This window comes from Chelonia mydas, chromosome 3 (genome assembly GCF_015237465.2).
Source record: "Chelonia mydas isolate rCheMyd1 chromosome 3, rCheMyd1.pri.v2, whole genome shotgun sequence".
Classification (NCBI taxonomy): Eukaryota; Metazoa; Chordata; order Testudines; family Cheloniidae; genus Chelonia; species Chelonia mydas.
In genome coordinates, this window is record NC_057851.1 from 151230615 (window position 1) to 151254694 (window position 24080).

The 24080-nt window shown below is 40.0% G+C and overlaps 1 protein-coding gene across 11 annotated transcripts in view; it reads left to right on the forward strand.

Moving 5' to 3' along the window:
- The window catches only part of LCLAT1 (lysocardiolipin acyltransferase 1), a 198826-nt gene that overhangs the window by 72972 nt on the left and 101774 nt on the right, over nt 1–24080 (forward strand). For 10 of the 11 annotated variants that reach the window (XR_005224831.2, XM_007071694.4, XM_037895586.2 and 7 more), the window contains 2 exons: nt 13799–13967; nt 21050–21248. Coding sequence is in view for 10 of the 11 variants with exons in the window: in XM_007071694.4 (XP_007071756.1) it covers nt 13803–13967; nt 21050–21248 (364 nt within the window). In the remaining variant the exon portion in view is untranslated. Of the gene's footprint in view, nt 1–13798; nt 13968–20479; nt 20545–21049; nt 21249–24080 lie in introns of those variants that run through there. The other variant, XM_037895592.2, reaches the window with a different exon arrangement.

A 24080-nucleotide genomic window follows, 5' to 3' on the forward strand; every position in this document is an offset into this window, starting at 1 on the left:
TCGTCAGTGTACAAAATGAGAACTAGTTTGTTTCCTTTTACTTCTAATATACATGTATTATGATTATTTTGAAACAGACTCTAGCTGTCTAGTGGGCAAAAGCTGTAAAACCCTCTTTCAGTTTAAGGATAACTTAGATTTACATTAAGGGCTTATTCATCTGAGGAAGAGTGACTTGCTTTTGGTAACTGTCAGTCAGAAGTAGCTTTTTCCTCCTGTAGACTGGACCTAGCTTTGAGCCTTAGATCTTCTATTATCTACATCATAAAACTTCAGAAAGTGCCCTCATTCTGTGTTTGCCTGTAGGTTATTTAGAGGTCACTCAGAACTGACATTTAGTAAACACTGAGCTTTTTTGGCTGTTTCCAACCTTAAAAATAAACACACCTTGAGGGTTAGTACAGTAGCTATTTTTGCTGTGGTTAAACTTCCTATCCTTGATGCATGGGCAGCCAGGGGGCTCTTGCTTCCTAATGCTTGTAAAATGAAAGCTCACTAGGCCATAGTAACTTACAGGGTAGCCTGCGTAGAGTAGGTTTGTACTTCAAAAGCTGTGAAACAGATACTTGGAATTGTTCATGTATGATTCTGTCGAACTTAGGCGGTTTTATATAGCAGAAGTTAGAAGCCGTGTTTGATTAGTTTTTTCTCCCTTGGCATTTCTGTCTACTGCTGGTCAAATGCAGATTGTACTAGATTTTGTGAATTTATCTAAGAATAAAAATAGGCTTCTTTCCATAAATCAGTTTTCAATTGAGCAGTTGTATTCTCACCATAGGATTGCCAACTTTCTAATTGCATAAAACCGAACGCCCTTGCTCCCAGGTGGGCTCCAGGGTGGGGCCAGAGATGAGGGGTTCAGGGTGCAGGAGGGGGCTCTGGGCTGGGGAAGGGGGTTGGTGTGCAGAAGGGGGTGCAGGCTCTGGGAGGGAGTTTGGATGTGGGAGGGGGCTCAGGGCTGGGGCAGAGAGTTGGGGTGCAGGGGGGTTCGGGGTGCGGGCTCCCAGTCGGCAGCGCAGTGGGACTAAGGCAGGCTTCCTGCCTGCCCTGGCTCCACACTGCTTCCGGAAGTGTCAGCATGTCCCCGGCCCCACTCTGGCTCCTAGGCACAGGGGCCAGGGGACTCTGTGCGCTGCCCACACCTGCAGGTACCGCCCCTGCATCTCACATTGCCTGCGGTTCCCGGCCAATGGGAGCTATGGAGTCGGCGCTCAGGGTGGGGGCAGCGTGTGGAGCCTCTCTGGCTGCCCCTGCGCCTAGGAGCCACAGGGACATGCCGGCTCCTTCTGGGAGCCGCGTGGAGCCAGGGCAATCAGGGAGCCTGCTGTAGTCCTGCTTCGCTGCCGACCAGGCTTTTAGCAGACCAGTCAGCGATGCTGACTGGAACCACCAGGGTCCCTTTCCGACTGGGTGTTGTGGTCGAAAACCGGATGCCTGGCAACCCTAATTCACCACCTGTTGCTCTCATGAAGGCTTTATTAGTCTAATGAAAGGTTTTGAAGAGTAAAGGCAAACGAGTGAAAAAACATTGTACCAATTTGATGTTTTCCTAACTGAATTACCTACTTACAACATCTAATGGCTGAATTGCAAAGAATAGCCAGAATTCTTTACCATTGGAAAGAGATGTAATTGCTTAGCAGAACAAATTAAATATTCTATTGAATCTTTTATTGAATTATAATAGTCAGATTAAGTCTTGGCAATCAAAGTGAGACGATACATTTTAAGATGAGGTAATATTTACTGAGGTTATTTTATGCTTTATTTTGTGCAAATGTAAGCTAGTGTCTATGCTGTGGGAGAGGGTCAAAGATGCATTTACTGTTAATTATAAAAATATAGGACTGGATACATTTCTCTTCATCCTCTACTTTTATCTCTGATGCCTTATTTAAAAAAAATAAATGAAGTTAGTTTTAATGATGTGGCACGTGTTTATTCCACAGAAGCAGTTTGCACCACAGGGTAACAGACTTGGTAGGCCTGTTTTGGAAAGGCCAGGTTTTAAAGAACAGGATCAGGAGTAAGATGTGTTGGAAAAAAATGGTTTGAGGAAACTTGCGAAGCAACTTGGTTGCATTGTGTGAGCTGCTGTGTCAGTCTGTGTTTGTAAAAACCATTGCGTGTTTTACAAAAGGGCATGCTACTTTGAAATCATAGCACTTTGAGGATCTCAAAACAATATTGTCTGTCAAGTTCTCCATATAAGTTATATCCATTTTACAGATATATGAACTGAGACACGGAGGTGAAGTTACATGCCGAAGTAGAGCTTGAAATGGAAACAAGTTCTTCCTCTCAAAGTGTTATATAGAATTCTGACATTAAAACATGGTGCTGTCTAGGTGCCAGTCTCCTGTTCTAACCCCAAGGTTAATAAAAGAGCTGGTCAAAAAGTTTCTGATAGATCAGTTTTCCACCAGAACATGCTTATTCAACAGAATTGAAACATTTCACGGGAACATGTCGACTCCGTTTAAACTTTCTGGCTGGTTTCTTGTCAGCCTGCCTCGCTGCCTGTCTCCAACGTGGCCTAGCTGGTGGACAGCCAGTATCCCCATATCTATGGGTTGCCCGCCTGGTGGGCTGCCCAGTTCCCATGCTCCTGGAATTGTCCACCTGGCCTAGTGGGCTGTTGAGCTCCCCTGCTTCCTACCCAGCAGATGAGTGGAGCAGGCTGCCCCCTTAGGTGGCCATGGAACTGTCCAGAAATTTAAGAGGAAACCTGTTTTGGTTTTCCAAACCGAATTTTTCTAACATTTCTGTTCCATGAAAAATATTGCATTTCCCTCTTGTTCTGATTTGAAACTAATGTTTTTCAGAAATTCAGAATCCTCTATCAGAGGTGAATTTTGATTCCAGTACAGCTCTAGTTAATAGTTTCTGAAAGAGATGCTGGACTAAATAGACATCAGTTTGTAGCTAACTCACCTACTGCTGGATAAGATTTCTGTGGGAAGGTGCTGTAAATTGAGAGTGAACTGGGTTAATGAAAGGGATTCCAGGCTTGCTGTCAAACTCTCTGGTTGGTTTTAATTGAAAATTGTGTGTAGTATTTGGGTGCTTAATTAAATAACCTTTAGTCAAATAACTATTGACTAAAAAAGGATGCAATTGAATCCATAGTGTTCCCCGAATCAAGAGGATTAATAAGCAGGCAGTTTTATTGCCAATGGCTATCAAACTGAAACATTATACTGACTGTTAAGAATTCAAGTTAGCATTGTTGCCTTAGTAGCAATAAAGAACATTGTTTTGTTTATTTAGTGATGTAATAAAACTTGATTTGTCAACTGTGAAATTTCAGATATTGGACCTGTTTAGTTATTACATAAAAAGTGTCCCTGTTTGTTGGGCAGTGTTGCTTGATCCATATTGTAGGTTAAATCTTGTTTACAGTGAATTTGGCAGACAATGAAGCTTAATCTGTTCGAGTTTTTTAAAATAATTTTTTTTTTAAGAACTTCAAATCATTCAGAAACTGGCAATGAAATGTGAAGTGTGAGCTCAGACTTGACTACTGTGTAACTCCTAGCCACCTTTAATTTTAGAAGCAGATGAGCCATTTATTTTTAACCAAATAATAGGAATATATTTCACATCCTCTCCTCCCTTCCAAGCTATGGAATACTTCACGCATCAATTCTGGTTTGTAGTAGAGAATAGACTTTTAAAAAATCCTGTTTTAAAACATTTTGGAAACATCATCATAACAAGTTCTGGTTTGGCAGTCATTTCAGCTGTACCTTGAACAAAAATATGTAACTAATAGGCAAAACATGAGCCAAAGACTGACCACAACAGAATACCTCTGCTTTATATTATTTAAAAAAACACTGTTCACATAAAATATTCTTAAGTGGTTCAAGAATGGATTCTCGTAAAACTGAAGTTTACAAAAATGCAACTGTTTTGGAAAGTTATTTCTGTCCCATCTTAGCAAAGAATGTTTAAAATTAACCGAAATGTAAAACAAAAGTTATATTTTAGGAATTACTGTTGCCCGTTACCTGGAGACAGAAAATATTTTTGTTCTGCTGTGACAACAAGAATATGTGAATGACTCCAATAACTTGGAGTTCTGCCACAAAATAGGTGAAAAATTACAAGCCCAGTACCAGGGTAGCCTCTTTCTAATAGTGTGCAGCTTCAGACATGAATCGTAATCTAATCCTTTTCTGTCCTTCTGCATGCACCCCCACCCCACAAATGGAAAGTGATTTTGGAGTAAGCCAAAGCTTTTACGCATTACTGATAAATCAGAAGTGCTGAGAATATCATTCCTACCATAGAAAGATATGGTTGTCAACAGCAATAAAAAAGTACTTTTCTACTTGAAAAACATTTAGCTGAGGAACGGAACAGAACTTCCCTCCTGATCCTTTAACGCATGAAGCATGCATCTTCCTTATGAAGCAGTGATGATAATAATTGAATTATTTTTCTAGGTTTTTTTTGAGCTTTGCAATTTTTAGTTCTTAAGTCAAAAACAGAAGGGACAGTTATTTGATCATGTTTTGCAGTTACAAACTGATGTTTTTGCATTATTTTGTATCTGGAATCGATGTTTGTTAAAGGAAATGGATGGGTAACGTAGTTCTCTGGGCTAAATATATATTTTTTAAAAAGAACAAGAGAGAGGCCCCTCTCTGTTGCTGAATGTTAACTGTCTGAGCCTTGTGTTGACTGCATTTTCAACTGGTCTTCATAATGATGACCCATGAAGGTACTGTCTGGGAAAACAAATATGCTCCAAATCCAGAAATGCAATAGACTGAGACTCCTAATGCAAAGTAACATCAAAAAGATGGTTGATCTTTTTTCTAGCTTAGTTGACAGGTTTGTTCTATGCCATATAAACCCCTTTGGTGGGAGAATCATTTATTAGTATTTGCTGAAATGTTGCCTTTAGAATTACAAATGTAATGCCTTAGGTTTATGGGTTTTGGTGGTGAGGGAGTTTAGATATTCATGCTTTCCATGATTTTGTAACACACATTAATATCTGGCCAATTTAAAATAGTGGTTATAAACTTTGCCTTGAATTTGCCTACTAGTTTTATACCAAATGTGGGTGGCACATAACAGTTCTGTATTTTTTTGTAGCCAAGTTGTTTTTGCAATGTAGCAAGAAGATAGTATGTAAGTGAGAATCAGGTTTTGATAACCAAAGAATAGATTCCTAGTAAACTTACCTCTCCAAGTTGAAGTAAGAATTTGATTACTATTTCTTGTATAATGTGTTGTAGCCATGTGCGTACCAGGGTATTAGAGAGACAAGGTGCGTAAGGCAGTATCTTCTATTGGACCAACTTCTATTGGTGAGAGAGATGAGCTTTTGAGCTACACAGAGCTCTTCAGGTCTGGAAAAGGTACTAAGTGTGTCACAGCTAAATACAAGCTTGAACAGATAGTTTAGCATAAGGGACATATTTTAAGGGACTATTCAAGGAAAAGTTTGCCATTGACACCCCTAGAGTCACAGGAAAAAATGGAGGTTTAGTGGGTGACAAATTGTTGTAATAAACCATAAAGCCAGTGTCTTTCAAAACGAAGATTTTTAGTCTCTAGCAAAGTTATGAATTTCAGTTTCCTGGCTTGTCTTTTAAAAGAGTTGTGCAGGTTTCTTTTGAGGATGAGGACTGATAAGTCAAATACAGAGTGATCACTTCGTGAAAAGTGTTCACCCACAGGTGGCATGGTGTTTTTGTCTTTTATCGTTTTCCTGTGTGAGTTCATTGAGAGTGTAGTTTTTTGGTTTTAGATTGGACAGAGAAGCTTTGCAGAATGGTAAAAGATTGTCTGCCATCTTCAAATGTTGTGGGTTTATACTTGCTGCCTCTACGCCACTTCCAGCTTGTCGGAGAGATTTTATCCCAGATCTCTGTCTTGTAATAGTCAAATCACAAGCTCACATGGCTGGTTAAAAATATCCATTTTGAAATGCACATCTGAAAGCTTTAGTTGAAATTTGAAATGCTAGATTAAAATATTTAAGGCTTTAAAATATTTTTAGGAAGTATGTGGAATGCTATATCTGACCTCCCTGTCCTCATCAAAGGAAACCTGCACAGTACCTTCAAATGATGAGTCTGGGAGCTTAAATTCAAAACTCTGCTAGACACCAAAAATCATGGACTCAATAGAGACTCTGGGCAGGTATACATTCCAGATTTACAGCAGCACAGCTGCACCACTGTAGTGCTTCTGGTGAAGATGCTCTAAGCCAGTGGTTCTCAACCTGTGGCCCATGGGCTGCTTGCGGCCCAATCAGTGCACAGCTGCAGCCCATGTGACATCCTCAGGGCCATACAGGTAGTATTGGATGTGGCCCACAATGGTAAATAGGTTCAGAACCACTGCTCTAAGGGCTTGTCTACATTACCAAGTTTTGTTGACAAAACTTATGTCAACACCCAAAAGTCGACAAAAATTGTCGAAGGGTGTTCACACTTGCTCCCTCTGTCGACAGATCATGTCCACATTGGGGACACCATCATCAACAGGGTGAGCAATGCACCCTGGGTATGTATCCCACAGTGCAGTGTTGTGGGAAGGAAGAGCTGATGGCTGCCCATCTTGGGATTCTCTCCGAATTCTCCTACAGCCCCCTCAGCTGCTGCGAGCAGCATCATGAATAGCTCTGTGAGCTCTCCATGCTGCTGTGTTCCTAGTGCAAGGCAGAACAGGAGCATTCCAATTATTTGCTCTTTGTTTGTTCCCCAAACGGAGCTTTGAAAGAGGATGGGTGCATGCCTGCAGGGTAGCAGATATCAAAACACTGAGGAGAGCAATCAGGGCAGGCATTGTGGGATACTGGTGGAAGCCAGTTCTGTGGACAAAACAATCAGCAGTGTCTACACTGGCTGTTTGTTGGCAATAAAGGGAGGAGTAAAGACAAAAATCTCTCATAGCGGTGGAAGTTTTTTGTCGCCAAAACTGTGTTTTTCGCAACAAAAGTCCCATTGTAGTGTGTACGCTCTTGCTGTTTTGTCACCAAAAGGCAGTTTTTGGGGACAAAACTTGGTAGTGTAGACAAGGCCTAAGCTAATGGCAAAGAGTTTTCCCATCAGCTTAATAACTCCACCTTCACGAGAGGCGGTAGCTATGTCGGCAGGAGTCACTCTTCCATCGACATAATGCTGTCTACATTGGTGTTTAGGTCTGTATAACTACGTCGCTCAGGGATGTGGATTACTCACACCCCTGAACGACATAGTTATACTGCAGTAATTTTGTAGTGTAGACCAGGACTCTAGTTTGTTTTATCACAACAATCTATAACCTATTAATTCTCCTTTGTCCTATGACTGTATTGCCTTGTCTTTTCATTGTGTGTTAATTATGTCGATTACTTATGAATCCCCAAGTGACAAATTAACAGTCTGAGGTTTGGAAGGTTCTAGTCCCAAGATCAGGCACAGTGTTGTTAGAATTAATTGTAAATTGGGAATCCTGATATGTATAGTTGCAACATCTTCACACTTAGGAAAAAGCTTCAGAATTTTCAGTAGTTTTATTAACACAATTAGCAAAATCACAAACACTCCAGCTCAGCAAGGTAGGTAGAGATAATACAGAAAGAGCATCTGAGCATCATATACTCACATCATCCCTTGCAGAAAAACCTAAGGGTTAGTTGTCATGATCATCATCATTATCACCACCACCACCAGTGGTTGTCAGCCTGGTATCTCCCATGGCACACAGGCCGGGATACAGCTTTTATAATGTGTTACGCTGATGTAACTATGCCTAATGCACATCCTTTTCCTTATTTGGACTTCCAGACCCCACTGATGTTGGGGTGCCCTTCTCCTGTAGGTTTACTAGAACTTTTACCTCAAGCTTATTAGCATATATATTAATTCGTTGCCATGGCATTCTTGTGGTTGGACATCTGCTGGTGTTGCTATCTTAAAATATCCCAAGCTGATAGCAACTGGCATCTTGTGCCATCTTCCTGTCAGCAGTTTAGTCATTACAGTATTCTTTCTTGTGATACCTTATGATCTAGAATTACTTGTGGCTACTGCTTATGCTAAGGCTTTTTAGGCCTTGATTAGTTTAGCTAAGCTATTGTCTTACAGGTCTTGAAGCTTGTAGGCTCATTATTTTACTGCCTTAACTTATACCTATGCCTTACCTAGCAAATACCTATTCTATGGGCTACGCTGCAGTTGTATTAATTGCCCAGTTCATTTTGGTTTCTTGCAGCATGTGTTAACTCCTTGTGCTTAACACTCTTGTATTTATCTGTGACCTCTGATTACCTTTTCCAGACCTGAAGAAGAGCTCTGTGGAGCTTCTCTCTTTTGCCAAAAGAAGTTGGTCCAATAAAAGATATTGTCTCGCTTACATCATCTCTCTCAGAGAATCGGGACTCTTTTTAAGCACTATAACTTTCTGAAAAGAAAATTCCCCTTGTCTACTCTAACTTCAATTGTTGAAACATTCTCTAGTGTTCTTGTACTTTGCTATGTTGTCTTTCTTTTAATAGTCCATAGTCTGTTAATATTGGCTAAACCAAAGAAATATAGAGGTTTTTCAAAACTCTAAGGGAATACATTAGAGATTTGTTTTCTATTGCTTGCGTGCCTATTTCCTGCTACTAAATGTGATCTAAAGAGGCCGTACTCTATCTCTGTTCTCAAACAGAAAGAAAGTTGAACTGGAGTTTGGGGTGAGCATACATATCAGTAATTTCAGGATAAAAAGCATATGAATGTTCTAACTCCAAAAACAAGTATTATAAATCCATGAAATTAAGATATAAGGTTAAACTAAGAAGAAATCCAAACATGTAAAAGTCGTGAAAATTTACCATTAAGGTATCCAAATGATCTTAACTCTGCCTTGTAATGGCACCAATCGTACTTTATCTGTAATATTTTTTTAGTTAAGGTTTGTAGGATAAGACCTTTTCTCATGTGATTGAAAGTAGGTCTACACGGCAATTAGACCCCTGTGGCTGACCCGTGCCAGTTGATTGGGGCTCACAGGGCTAAGGCTAAGGGGTTATTTAATTGTGGTGCAGACGTTTGGACACAAGGCTGGAGCCCAAGCTCTGGGCCCTCTGACCTTGTAGGGTCCTAGAACCCGGGCTCCAGCCCAAGCCCAAATGTCTACACTGCAATTAAACAGCCTATTAGGCCAAGCCCCATGAGTCCGAGTCAGCTGGCATGGGCCAGCTGTGGGTTTTTAATTGCAATGTAGATATACCCTTAGTGGTTTTTCAGAATCTTCTCCATACATTTTAGTATATGTTGTTTAAGATTAAGGACTCCTTTTTATGGATCTAAGAATTTTATGTTTTGTAAAGCCAGTAAAAATATGCAGTGACCATAGCACTTCCATTGTCTCATCTTTCCTTTTTATCTTTTTGATAACATCTTAGAAATTCATATTCTGTGTCTGAAGAAATATTGAAAATCCCCTATTTATATAGAAGGCTTCCCATCCAAATATTGTAGGGCCCATTTCTGTTTAATTGATATGATCTGACAAGATCAAAGAGCAAAGTGGTATGGCTGCAAGGTCTTTCTACAGGCAAATATAGATAGAAACCCTGGTGTTTTGAGCAATGTCCTATCCATGAATAAAGTGAATTTACTGTCTCAGATTCCATAGTTATTTTTCATCAATAGCAAGTAGTAACAGAACCTGTGAGCTAGATTGCTCATTCTGAACTGTGTTCGGATTCTAATGTAAGCAAAAGTCTTCTTTGAAAAATAAACAATTCTCTGTTCTCTACCTGCCCTCTATCATTTGCACTATATTGTCTGTGGGGCTATAGCCAGATGCCAAGAACCATCCTAATACATTTAAATTAATTTGGAAAGAGAAGCCTTCCCAAAATTTTAACCTCCAATGATATTTTGTGCAGGAATTGGTATAACCATAACATGAATAGTCTGAGTTTTTCTTTTAAACTTTCTATGCTTACTTGACTTGGAAGCTTCAGCAGAATACTGTCCTTCAGAGGCACTTTTTGTGTAGTCTGTAAACTACTAAATAAGACATTTTTGCCACCTACATACCTTGGTACTTCTAACAGTAAAACCTCTGATTTACAACAGCAAATATACTTTACATAGTATTTGACATACGTATCATCTTAAATTCCATTCATATTCAAATCCTGCTGGAGGCCCATTGATTTCAGTGGGTGTAGACTCAAGCTCGTTGAATGGAGCAGCTGAAGTGAGGGGCAGAAGCAGCAATACTCGTTTTGTACAGCGTGTTTGGTAATGTTGTTGCCACATACTAGGGCCCTACCAAATTCACGACCATGAAAATCGTGTCATGGAACTTCCATGGGGGAGGCCAGCGTTTCCCGAAGTGGAGGTCCTGACCCAAAAGGGAGTTGCAGGGGCATCACAAAGCTATTTTAAGGGGGTTGTGGTATTGCAACCCTTACTTATAAGGTGACTTCAGACCTGGGTGGCTGGAGAGCGGTGGCTGTTGGCCGGGCGCCTGGCTCTGAAGGCAGCGCCTTGCCAGCAACAGCCCAGGAAGTAAGTGTGGCAATACAATACCATGTCACTCTTACTTCTGCACTGCTGCTGGCAGTGGCTCTGCCTTCAGATGTGGGCTACTAGTCAGCAGCTGCCGCTCTCCAGTGGCTTAGCTCTGAAGGCAGTGCCGCCGCCAGCAGCAGCGCAGAAGTAAGAGTAGCAGTACCGCAACCCCCCCCGCCACAATAACTTTGTGACCCCCCCCCCCAACTCCTTTTTGGGTTGGACCCCTACAATTACAGCACTGTGAAATCATGACATTTATGATTTTTAAAATCCTATGACCGTGAAATTGACCAGAATGGACCGTGAATTTGGTGCGGCCCTACACATTATAGATAAATAGAATCCAAGTAATGAAATAAAAGGCTTTTTTGTCCCTTTTAATTAGGCAATTTCAGTGGACTTCAAAATCAGTGTGTGCTTTGTCTGTATAAACACAACGAAGCATACTGAAGGGCAGAAAATGTTGAGATGTAGATAGAAGTGAAATCCTCACTAAAACAGTATCAGTAATGGATAGTGGTTGACTGTAGTCTTCATCTAGAAAAGTATACCTGAAGGCAAGAATAGTATCTGCATAATCCAAAAATGTTTTGATGGAAAAGTTCAGGACTTCTCCTAAAATTTTAGAAAGGGGTGGGAGTAAGCCAACAAGTTACCTGTTCCAACACTAAAGAAAATTGGAAATAAACTGCAGTTTAAATGGTTGAATTTTTGGAATTTTTCTACAAGCTGGCGAGAGAGGGACATGTAGTTTCCACCCCAAGCAATCTTTCTACTGAAAGAGTAGTGTGGCCACTGCCTCTTAAGTATTTGGGGGAAATTTGAGTAAATTCCAGCTTCATGTCACACAGGCATATCTCTGTGCTTGGGGAATCCCTATCTGTCTGCTCTGGGCAGCTTTAAGACCCTTTGTGCAACTGGAAGAGTGTGCAGGAGACGTAGCAAAGCTGAAGATCTGTCTCAAGGTCATTAATTTCATTGTCATATTGCTAAGGGAATCTAAGCCATACAGGGGACAGGGCTCTTAACATTCAGTAAGCTTTTTCTTCTTCCAGTCCAACTACAGTTAGCATGTTTACTTCTGTCTTCTCATCTCTGTGTGTCTCTCTCTAACCTTTCTTGCTTCCTGTATTTTTTTTTTCTTTCCTTCCTTGACTTCCCTTGACTTCTTTAATTTTCCCATCTCCCCCTGCTACCATTACTTCAATTTGTTCCCGTGTAGCTTCTTCAAAGACAGAGAAACTCCATAACACAGTGTAGATGGGGAGATGCTCTTGCATGACAGTGCTGTTCAGGTGATACCAGCAGCAACAGTTTAAAATTGGAGAATTAATCCTAAATTGTTTTTTTAATTGATCTTGGTTATATGACTGGGCATACACTCCAGGAAGGCAACCTCAATTCAGAGTTATTTCCCCAGGATACGCCTGCTTGAGTGAGTGAAAAAAAATTCTGTGGAACTGTGGGTCCAGTTCAAATAATTGAAGGTGACAGAAGAAAAGGTCTTAAACCTGGTCTCTGTAGAATTTTAGAGCAACACCATGAAATACCGAAGCTAAGTTTGCATGCATGACCTTAACTCTGCCCTCTTTTGTGAATGCTTCATGACAGTTCTTAATTACATGGTCACTACTTTTTCTCAAACGCAACATATGCAATTTTATAGCCTTAACTAGATATATGTAGCAGCTTGTAACATTTCATTATTGTATGCTTTCAGTATTGTCACTGTCAGAATAGTGCCACTATATCTTGGACATTTAATATGAATTCTCTTTTATCAAAGTATTAAAGATAGGCACTTTAATAATTTTGTCAGTACAACTGTACTGTGGTCATTGTTAGGTTTAGTTCTAGGTGTCTGAAGCTTTAATTAGAGGTTGTGTACAGAGCAACCTTAATGTTTGATTATTATTGCTGCTATGGAATATAAATAAGGCTTGAAAAGATGCTTAACATCAAATATGTGTATTGCAGTGTACAAGGCTTAATGGCTTACTTTTCCATTGCTCATTTTAAAATTGAAAGGTCCAGCTTCCTGTTTTCCTTATCCTAAGTGATTGTCTGTCTGAGCTCTTTTATAATTCCTAAAACTGCCTGTTAGAGAGGAATTTAGTAAAGTGGCTGAGAAATCTGATTTCTACTTAACCGTTCATCTCAGAAACAAACAATTTGGTCCTAAATAGCTGAAAACAGACTATTTTTAGATTCTAATTTAGACAACATTTCCAGATTTGTTTTGTCATAGCATGGTGTCTGCTAAATTGGAAAGGCTCGGAGCCAACAGAAACCCTTGGGGTTTGCGTTGATTGTTCTACACTAATCCATTAAGAATCTCTCTGCATTATATAGTTTAGATTTATAACAAATAGCATGGGCACTAGAATATATTAAGTCTAGACTACTGATTTATAAAACCAAAGGCCCTCTTATGTATGCAAAGATCAGAAGTTAGCTATAGTGAGACATTGCAACCTTTTGATGATGATTCTCTTCATCTGATGGCATAATCTGGAAAATAACAGATAGGACCAGTAGAAATGTGGAAGGAGCTTCAAGCTGGGTCACAAGCTCCGTTGGCCAGAGTGGGCTTGGAATGTTGCAGAGGAAGTTCATTTAGTCCCTATACAGTGTCATGGGGAATAACACTTTGTGTTGCTCTTTACTGATCCCTCTAATCTTTACTTGGGGTGTTGATGTGTTCTGAAGAAAGCCACATGTATTCATTCTGCAGGTGGAAAAGGGGTTATTGTAACTTTGGAAGAGGAAGCAAAGGGGGAAAATAGGAAAACCTTGCAGGAACCTCCCTCTCCTAACCTCTCCCATCAAATAAGCTTAGTATTTTGGCAGTGTTAGAGGCAATTGATCAAAAGTGTTTGACAGGACAAATATCCTTCTGGTTTTCTGTCCTCTTTGTAATTTTATATAATAAAAATAGCATTGAGGAGACTACAGAATGCAACGCATTTTGTATTAAATGGAGGAACTAATTGAAGATAAAGTTGATATAATTTTATGGCTCTCTTACTGTCCCAAGCACCTTAAAATTATTGTGTTTGTTGATCTCAATACCACTGAAGTGTTGCCATATCTGAGGTAGAACATTGCAGTTATTTAATAATGCATCACAACATTATGTAATATTTTAGGACAAAAATGAAAAGCACTATATCCAACTGAAACTGTAGGTATGAGATGGTTGAAGATTAAGTACTGTAGGCAGAAAGTAATTACAAGTGTTTATCTAACTGAATGCTCGCTTTGTCTTTCAGAGCCATGGTGTCATGGAAAGGGATATACTTCTTACTTGCACTGTTCTTGGCAAGTTTTTTTGGGAGCATTTTCATGCTCAGTCCTTTTCTACCTTTGATGTTTGTCTCCCCGACCTGGTATCGCTGGATCACAGACCGCATCGTGGCCACCTGGCTCACACTCCCAGTGGTAAGTTGCAAAGTCTGTGTAATTATTATAGGGGGAGCTGTTAGTTTCCCTGTATTTAAGTTGCCTAACACTTTCCATTATAAAAGATTCTTGTGGATCTTAGTTCACTGTATTATATTGTTATTCACTATTATTCACTGTGGATCAGAGTTCACTGTATTATACTAGAATTCGCTCTTTGAACCATGGGAAGATGGAAAGTATCTCCCTTGTAGTATTGGAACTATCCCTCTTGTACATACAACATATCAAACTTTTAGTATTACTCTCAATGAGAATACCGTTCAGTTAAAGCTTCTCTCCTTTTTGGCACTTTTATCCTTCAGTGATTAATTCCCACTTTTCCTTCCTTTCTTTCCTCCACCCCAACCCTCCTCCAATCTCCCCAAAGCAGTGCAGCTGCAATCACAACAGCAAGTGGATATCTGATCATGTGACTTTTTTTAAAAAAAAATCTGTTTTGTGTTTTGAAAAAGAATGATTTGATCAAGGCCCAAAGCAGGGTTGTAAGAGGGGACATGGTGGAGTAGCTCAGCGAACCAAAGAGAACAGAGCATAATATAGTACTTAACTGCTTGGAAGTCAGTGATGCTGCTTAGTGAGAATGGCTAGAGTACTAGTGAACAGGTGTTTTTTACTTCAGAACTTACTAGAGAGGGTCTCTCTCCCATGCCCCAAGCTCCTAAGAATCATGCTTGGGTACGTGTTGGTGACCTTTGCTGTTCTTAGTTTAATCCTTTTAGGATTTACACAAGCATTTTAGTTCCTCCAGCCAAATTACAAAGGCAGATAATATCAGGTCAGCAAAAAGAACCTTGTCTCAGAACTGACTTTTTCCTTGGTTACTCTACAGCTATAAGAGTCAGCGGACCCATCAACAACACACTTTCCTCTGACTCTGTTACGATACTGAAAGTTACTGTGGACAGGACCTAGCTGTGTCCCTATGGCTGGGCTTAATCAGTACAGTGATTTTTTTGCTTTTTTGTGCCCCTTCCCTCAGTTTGTATTGTCTTTTGAGGGCATTTGATGTTTCCTAATTGTGAAGAGGCTTTTTCCCTTCAGGTAATGAACAGAATCTCAGGAGGTCTTTTAATCTTTCTGAAATAAAATGCTACTAGGGCTATCAGCACTTTGTTGCTTCCAAGGCATCCATTCCTCCATAGGAAGATTAATATCTTTATTGAGTACAGATCAGTTTCTATTTTCTCTGCCTTGAAGTATTTGGGGTACTTTATGTGCTGCTCATAGTTTGTTTATTCTTCCCACCATTACAAGGATTATTACAATGCTACAAAATCAGGAATTAAAAATTAACAGCTGGACAAAAACATTTCCCATTAACAGTTGAATAGTATAGGCCACTTTAATCTTTTGTGGACATGTTTCAAATTCAGTTGGTAGTAATAATGTCAGAAGTCTGACCCTGTGCTTGTCTACCAGATTTCTTAAAATAGCTAACTCAAGAAACTGGGTACCAAACTTCCATTCAATTGTAGAGTTGGTGTTTTTGTGTTTGGAAATCCATAGAATCTCCAAAGTTTCCAATACTGATTATGACATAGCTGCTTTTAAGATTTTTTTTCCCTAAAATGTCCCTTCAACTTAGAATACTATTATGTATTAAAATTTCAATGTGAATGGCAGCTTAGTGTCTGGAAATAGTAGCAGTGGTAGTTAGAAGTATTGCTGAGAACTATCTTAAAGAGCCCTTAAGGAAAGACAGAAATAAAGCTCTGACTCCTTATAATGGAGCTTGGTCTTCATCCTGCATCATATCCAGTCTTGTGCGCCTCCCAGCCCCCAGACATCGGCCACTGAGCAACTGCAGTGCCCTATCAACTTCCATGGCTCATTTGGGAAACTCAAACCAAAGGTATCCAGCATCCATAGATCTAGAATTGGTCTCCATCCATTCTTCTTTTTGGGAATTAAGAAGTACTTAGAATAATGCCTTCTTCCCTTGTGTGGAGTGGGAACTGGTTCTACTGCTCCTACACAGAGACGGGACAGAGCCTCTTGCTTCAGAGAGGTACCTGAAGAGGGATGAGGAAAGAGCCATGGAGTGGAACTGAATGGAGTTTCCCAATGAAGAGGGTAGCAGACACCCTTCAGATCCCATTAGAGGAAGTGCAGGAAACATCGCACAAATGGCTTGACGTCTTGCAGACATCATCTTCAGCATGGGTTGCCTTCCGTATAAATGAAGCACTATTAAAACCTGCCAAGTCCATGTGTCAGTCTCCTGCTATTGTGTCTCCCCACCACCACCCAATGGCAAAAAGACCAGACAAAAAGTATTATGTCCCATATAAGGGCTTGAACTTCTTATTTTCCCCACACTGAACCAAATCCTCTAGATGTGGACACAGTAAATGAGTGTCAGAGGCAATACTGTTTGGAGACTACACCCCATGACAAGGACCACAAATCCCTGGAGTATTTGGGTGCAAGAGTTACTCTTTTGCTACTTCACAATTTCAAATTGCTAACTTTCTGTTGATTCTGGCAAAATACAGTCAAGTTAATTAAATTAAGTTTAGCTCTTTCATTGAACATCTACCACAACAGCACAAAGAACAGTTCCAAGTCTCCATTGCAGAAGGGTGGCTCATGACTAGAACAACCCTGCAGGCTTCTCTGGATGTGGCTGATATGACAGCTTATTCCATTGTTATGGCTGTAATAATGTGCAGGTATCAAGACGTCAGTCCCTTTCAATGGTTCCTTTCATGGTCAGTGACACCATGTATAATTCGGTGAATACTTTGAAGCTCTCCAGGGTGATTCTTTGTTTGCTGGAAGGATATATATATATATATATATATATATATATATAAAATAAGCCTGCAAACAAAAAGAGGCTTAATCTATCTCAGGTGGCGCAAAGATAATCTCCTTCTCAATTCTCCACTTTCCATAGATCTTTGGAGCACCTAGGGAAGAAAAAAAACGCGTTTCAAAGGGGAGAATCTTCAACTGCTACAGCAAACTCGACTCAGCAGCTAATGACAGCCAAATGTTCCTTTTGACTCCTTGGTCAAGGGCCACAATGTGCTGATTTCAGACCTTTGTTGCACCATCTTACACCAGGCAACTTTCCTCCTTTTGGGAATGGTCTCTCCCATTTTCACGCCTTAGAAGAGCAGATTACCTCCGACAGATGGGTCTTGGAGGTTATAACTTTGGGAAACTCCATTCAGTTCCACTCCATGGCTCTTTCCTCATCCCTCTTCAGGTACCTCTCTGAAGCAAGAGGCTCTGTCCCGTCTCTGTGTAGGAGCAGTAGAACCAGTTCCCACTCCACACAAGGGAAGAAGGTATTATTCTAAGTACTTCTTAATTCCCAAAAAGAAGAATGGATGGAGACCAATTCCAGATCTATGGATGCTGGATACCTTGGAGTCAAGATGGCGACATTCTCAGTCATCATCCTATCTCTGGATCCCGGGGACTGCTTTGTGATCCTCAGCCTTCAGGATTCATATTTTCATATCACAATACACCCTTCTCACAAGAATTTCTGCACTTCATGGTGGGGCAGGACCATTACAAATATGAGGTCCTTCCCTTCAGGATAGGCACTACTCCCAGGGTATTCACAAAACTCATGGCAGTGGTGGCTTTAAAACTTCTCAGTGGGGAGTAATAGACTTCCCTTCCCTTGCTGATTGGTTTCTTAAGGGATGTTCCTTCACCATCAAACTGGCATTCAGTACTATGATTCTGTTAAACAGTTGGTTTCCAGCTCACCTTCATGAAATCCTCCTTCCCACTGATTCAGAGGTTAGAGTTGATAGGGGCCATGCTGGACATCTCCACAGCCAGAGTTTATTGCTAGACAATAGATTCCTTACACTGTCACATCTGATGATGTCTGCAACTTCTCGGGCATGTGGCAGCATGTACTTTTGGCACACTTCATGACTGATCCTCTATATGCTGTCTTTTTCAAAGATGGTTTCTCTTTGACCACATCCATACTTTTAACCCAGAGTTACTTTGGATTTTCATATCAATTCATCTCCCAGTATTCTACCCCAAGCCTCGCTGGTCAAAACATGAAGTGATCCTTCATAACTTCGATGTCAGGAGAGCATTGGTTTAATTATCTGGACAGGACTAGACTTTTTTGATCCTCCCTAGGGTTGTTTGTTTCTGTTGTGAACAAAACTATAGGGGTTGCTGTGACTACCCAGAGGCTTTCTAAGTGGGGATTTCTGTTTACATACTCACCTCTTATGTGGATGCTAACATATCCTGCCCACCAAGGTCATCGTTCATTCTACAAGATCGTACTCCACATCTGTAGCCCTGCTGGAGGGCGCGTCTATTACAGAAATTTGCAAGACTGCTACATGGGCTTTGATTCACACATACTTGTCACGCTATGCCTTGCTTGATGCATCCCAAGCAGATGCTGCCTTTGGCTCTATAGTCCTACAGACGGTCTTAGACCGTGTTCCAAAGAACCTCCTTCCTTTAAAGGGTGCAGCTAGGGAGTGACCTCAAGTGGAGCACCCATAGGGACACTACTTGAAGAAAAAGAGGTTACGTACCTTGTTCGGTAACTGAAGTTCTCCAACCTGTGTGTCCCTAAAGGTGTTCCACTACCCACCCTCTTTCTCCTCTGCTTCGGATTCTCATCTTGGGGCTTTACAGTGCAGAAGGAACTGAGGGCATTTAATCTGTGTGGCCCTGTATATCCTCGGTACAGGACAGGAGAACGTGTAGGATGTATGCACGAGCCAAACGACCACTGCTACTGAAAATCTCTAATTGAAGGCGCGTGCAGTATGTGTACACCTCAGGTGGCATGCCCATAAGGGGACACATCTCGAAGAATTCCAGTGACTACACAAGGTAGAAACCTGTCCTTTTGGCAAAATTCCATTTAGCTGGAAATGTTCCAACCAGCTCTACTTAGGTTCTTAAGTTTCTAATCACTTATTAAAATGATACTTAGGCTTCTAAGTCACGTAGGCACTTCTGAAAATTTTATCCTACATCTCTTCAGATGTGGCAGAGCTGCTTTAGTCTGAGAAGAATCTCATAAATAGAATTGTTATTAGAACAGTGTGTGGCCAATATTGTAATTTGCTTAGAATGTTTTTAAAATGCTCAGAATGAAAGCTGCTAATGTCTCATTAATAAGAGATAGAGAACTATTAGTGTTTCTCATAGACTTTAATTGCAGGAAGTTCAGATGATTTATTTTTAAAATGATCCAATAATTAATGTTTTCATCTAATTCTGTAAAAATAGAATTTAAAGTAATTAATAAGTATTTCAGAGTTATAAGCAATTCATGGTGTGGCACTTATTTCCTTAGGGAAATATTACTATGTAGGGAATATTCATCATAATTTGACAATTACTTTGGATGCGGGAACAATCTGTTTGACCCCTTCAGATACATTATTGCATGGTAGCAGACTGGCTAAATTTCCTTTTCTGTGTTACCTTCCCAAACATTTTCACAAACCCACAAAATAGCTTGGGTTTCCAAAATTTTCTTCCTGTTTTGAGAAATGAATTTTTAATTTAAAATATATATAAACACAATCTGTGCTTCAGAACCCTAAAGGAGCTGAAAAAGCGGATAACAATTTTTGTCAAACTGACTGCTTTTTCTTGTTGATTAACTCCCCTAAGCCTATATTAAGCCCCTTCTTCCCCACTTCCCGGGGACTTTCTCCTGCTTCAGGGTTTCCTCAAGACTGATAACACCTGGCAGAGAGCACACAGCTCTCATATTGTTTAAGTGATATATGTACATGCTTTCATCAATTTGGTCAACATCTAATATGTTTATCAAACCCATCCAACAGAAAATTAAATTAGTTTTAGCAATGAGAAGGATCACACACTGCAATCAATACATCTTAACTGTTTTCCACTCTGACGCACGTAACTTGCTCTACTTTTACAATGGTTCATTACTATCCTTTAACACCAACAAGTTGCCTGTACTATAGCTGGTTGAGTCACTTTTCATTACTATTTGGGACTTATTATATAGTGCTTTTCATCCAGGGATCTCAAGCTATTTGCAAATATAAGCATTGTACCAGTTTTACAAATGAGACATGCTGAGACACAGGAGCTAAATTGTCTAAGGACTCATAGCACGCCAGTGGCAGAGTCACAGAGAGAAACCGGAATCTCCAGACTCCCAATCTTGCATTCTCGCCTCTTTTTTTTTTTTTGAGTCCGAAGTTTTCCGTTTTGTATCAAGGTCATATGAGCTTGAAAGCACTTTTCCACTTTGGTTGTTTTACTTTTTCACAAATTGCTCTTTTCGCTGTGATTAGGTGTGTGGTAGGTTATTTAAAAAAAAAAAAAGGCTTTCTTTTATTGTGCAATAGAAGTGGCTGAGTCCCCCTAATGGATGGTCACCAGGCTGTTGTAATCGTCACAATTTGAAACTGACATAAATCAGTCCATCACAGTGTGTTCAAGTTTGTCTGGGATTTCCCATTTTCAGACTCATTTTCTGTCTTCACTTCTAGCCATTCTTGGGGATGAGAGTGAAGCATGCTGTCGTGTTGACCCTTCTGGCTGAGGGCATGACTTGGTACGTTCTAGAGCTCTTCAATGCCATGCTAGTATTGACCGTTCAGTCACTCACATGATACATGGGGCACTTTCCCTTTCCTGCTAGGGAATTTTTGCCCTGCAATGCTCCAGACCCTGCTGGATCATATTAAAACCTGCATTTTGATTCCCACGTACCAGTGCAATACACTATTGGGTTCACAGCTCATTTTAAAAAAGATTATTTTTAGGCAAAAAAGGTATTTGTATATGATATCCAGATCAGCAAAGAGTGGCTATTTAAGAAGTGCTGATTATTGATTCCACCTCTTTAATTAGGGACAATAGCAGACAGCTATTGTGTAAAAATTGAGTGACCTTCAATAAGAAAACAGTTGAGGGAAGTTCACTGTTTTCTAATGAAGTTGTGTGTTAAGAAATTAGTCAATGAAAATTTATGTCTGTTGTCAGTAGACTAACAGACTTGCTTCCCTTCCTCCCTCTGCCTCGAGTGGAAAGTCATAATATCAAAATCTTTCTTCTAGGCTTTGCTGGAGATGGTGTTTGGTGCAAAGGTGGTTATAACAGGTGATGGGTTCATCCCCGGAGAAAGAAGTGTCATCATCATGAACCACCGGACACGAATGGACTGGATGTTCCTATGGAATTGCCTGCTGCGATACAGCTACCTCAGACTAGAAAAAATCTGTCTCAAATCCAGTCTCAAAAGCGTTCCAGGATTTGGTAGGTCATCTACAGTTTTAATGGATAAAAGAGAATTAGTAATAAAATACAATATTTCGCTTTTCTAATACCACCCTAACCGCCTATTCAGCTTCTACTTCAAATTTAAGATCAGCATTTTCCCACTCTGTACAGCTGCACTTGTCAGGCTTCTTGTTTCTTTAACTAGCATGTGCTACCAAAAGAGTGAGTGTGTGTGTGTTGTGTTGTGTTGTGTTGTGGTGTTGTTGTTGTGTGTGGTTTTTTTGTTTTTAAAGCTTCCTGTGGACAGGTCAGAAAACAGTGTTCTTTCTAATAGCCGTAGTTTTAAATTCAGGTGACAGAAATACACTGTACAGTATATTAAATAGCTTAGTTTTGTCCTTTTGTTTGAAATTGTTACAGTGATGTAGGTCAGAAACTGGTTTGGGCTGAAGATACTGAACAGATAATTTTTTGGCTGATTTGAAATAATTTTTCATGCAAGTCGTTTCAGAATAAATATGCAGATTTATCTGACATAAACATGTCTTTTTGCATTTTATTAATTTTTTTTAGATTTGTTTGACATCTCTCACAAAATTACTTTGTACAGGATATGTATCAGCTTTCTGAAGTCCAAAGGGTAACCTAATTTGTGATTCCCTTTTATCAGTCCATTTACTTGAACAGATAATTTTTGGCAGTAGTACATATAATTCTGGGAATAGTGAGTGATTTGCTGAGCAGTAGGGGGAGCTCTCATATTGTGCCACACCAAAATTACTTTAAAAAAAAAAATCACGGTTTAAATAAAATTGTGACTGTGTAAGCAATATTTTCGACCAATATATATAAATTCTGTGGTAGAGTAAATAGTTGTTTGTTCTTTTAAGTTACAAGAAGTCAGGATATTGTAGATGCATCTTGTATTCTTGTATTGCATTACAAAAGATTTTGAATTTTTTTCATAATTTGAAACATGATTTGGAAGTAAATTAGAATGGGCATATTTTTATCTTCAAGTGACAGCTGTACTTGTTTGTTTGCTTCTATGGTATTTTCCAAAGGAATTTTAGGACATGGTCCATGTGTACAGTAGGCATGCGGATCCAAAGGATATTCTCCCAGTTAAGTACTGTATATTTTTATAACATTCGGGGTTTGACAGAATTAGAATTCTCTAAACATACATTTAAAGAACAAATCCTGAGATTGGAGGTTATCCATGCCTTTCAGTAATGTTTTGTCAGTGAACAAAAAGACTAAGGGGTTATTAGGAGGCTTTGAAGGTAGCTTTTCAGTCCATTCTTCAGTGTACAATAACTCCACACATCTAAATGTACCTTCCAAAACACATAGCAGTCTCTTGTGTATGTCCGTTATAATTTCAGGAACAGTAATTTATTTTTAAATAACATGGAGCTAACACCATATTGATCAAAGCAGGAGATTTCAGTTAGACTGCATCCTTACCTTACACCATAGTTGTGATGGTCTTAATTCAGTGCATGATCTGACTTTAATATAACACTGTAGCAGAATAGGAGGTTAAAAGACTCTGCATAGGATTACAAGGCTCCCATGCTGAGCCAGCCTAAATTCAAATGCTTGAACACTTCAAAAAAGATGCAGAATATTGTGACATACCCCTGGGGTAAAACCTGAAACTGTGGGACCTCTGAGTCCCCTTAAACTCTTCGTCCTGGCTGCGCTCTCATAATACTGTGCTAGCGATAAGCAGCAAACCCCTCTAGATGCTGTGATCAATCAGCCATCAACATGTGGAGGCACACATCTACCTAAATTGCATGAATGCTTTCTAAGCCACTCATGAATTATACACGGAGAGACTCCAGCCAAGTTCCCCAGCCCCCGCCCCCCTTGCATCCCAGTGATGTACCATCTTACACTGCTCAAGACCTTCTCTCTCTCAAGACCTTCTCATTAATTAGTTTGCCACTTTGTCAAAGGAAAGTGGACATGCACCAGCCTTCGTAATCGGAGCAGATTCCCCAAACACTCTCTAGACAAACTTAGTGGTAAGGATAAAACATTACAATAAGTTTATTAACTACAGAAGGATAGATTTTAAGTGTTAGACATAGAGGTCAAAGTTGGTTACATAAGAAATAAAAATAGAAATGCAGTCTAAACTTTCACAGACCAAGCAAGATTTGAATCAAACAGCTTTTCTCACCCAACTGGATGTTCCAGGCAGTTTACAGTTCTTAAAATGCAGGCTGAATTCCCTTCTCAGCCCGGGACCAGTCTCCCCAGTTCGAGATCTTTGTCTTCCAGGTGTTGAGATGGGGGAGGAGAGAGACCAAGTGGTGATATAATTGACCCTCATTTACACTTTCTCTGCAGGTGCTAGAAAGATCCTTGTTGTGATGTGGGGGTTAGGTAGCCCCCATTGTGTACGTGCCTTCTCTGTGGAATCTCTGGGAGAGTAGATTCTTCTTGATGGGCCATCAACACATGTCTGGCTGGTCCTGATGTATATCTGTCTTGTCAGTGTTAGTCGCCCCTTTGTTGCCAATGAAAGGCTAGCTGTGGGCGTTTTCCACTTACCACATATTTCAGAAACAAACATATAGCAATATTTCATAACCTCACATACAATGATAGTATGTACAATTCAACAGGATATTAATGTTCAACAGATCAAGACTTCTTAAATGATACCTCACAAGGCATGCACTGTACAAAACATATAATCATATCACAATGGTGAATATAGGGTTTCCAGGGTGCTATTTTGAGATACAGAGTGTCACAAATACTTACTGCTGACACATGCAAGCAAGTGGATTTTGTTCGTTCCAATCCTTATCTAAGGGGGCAGAGAGAACTAATAGCTGACATAGAGGA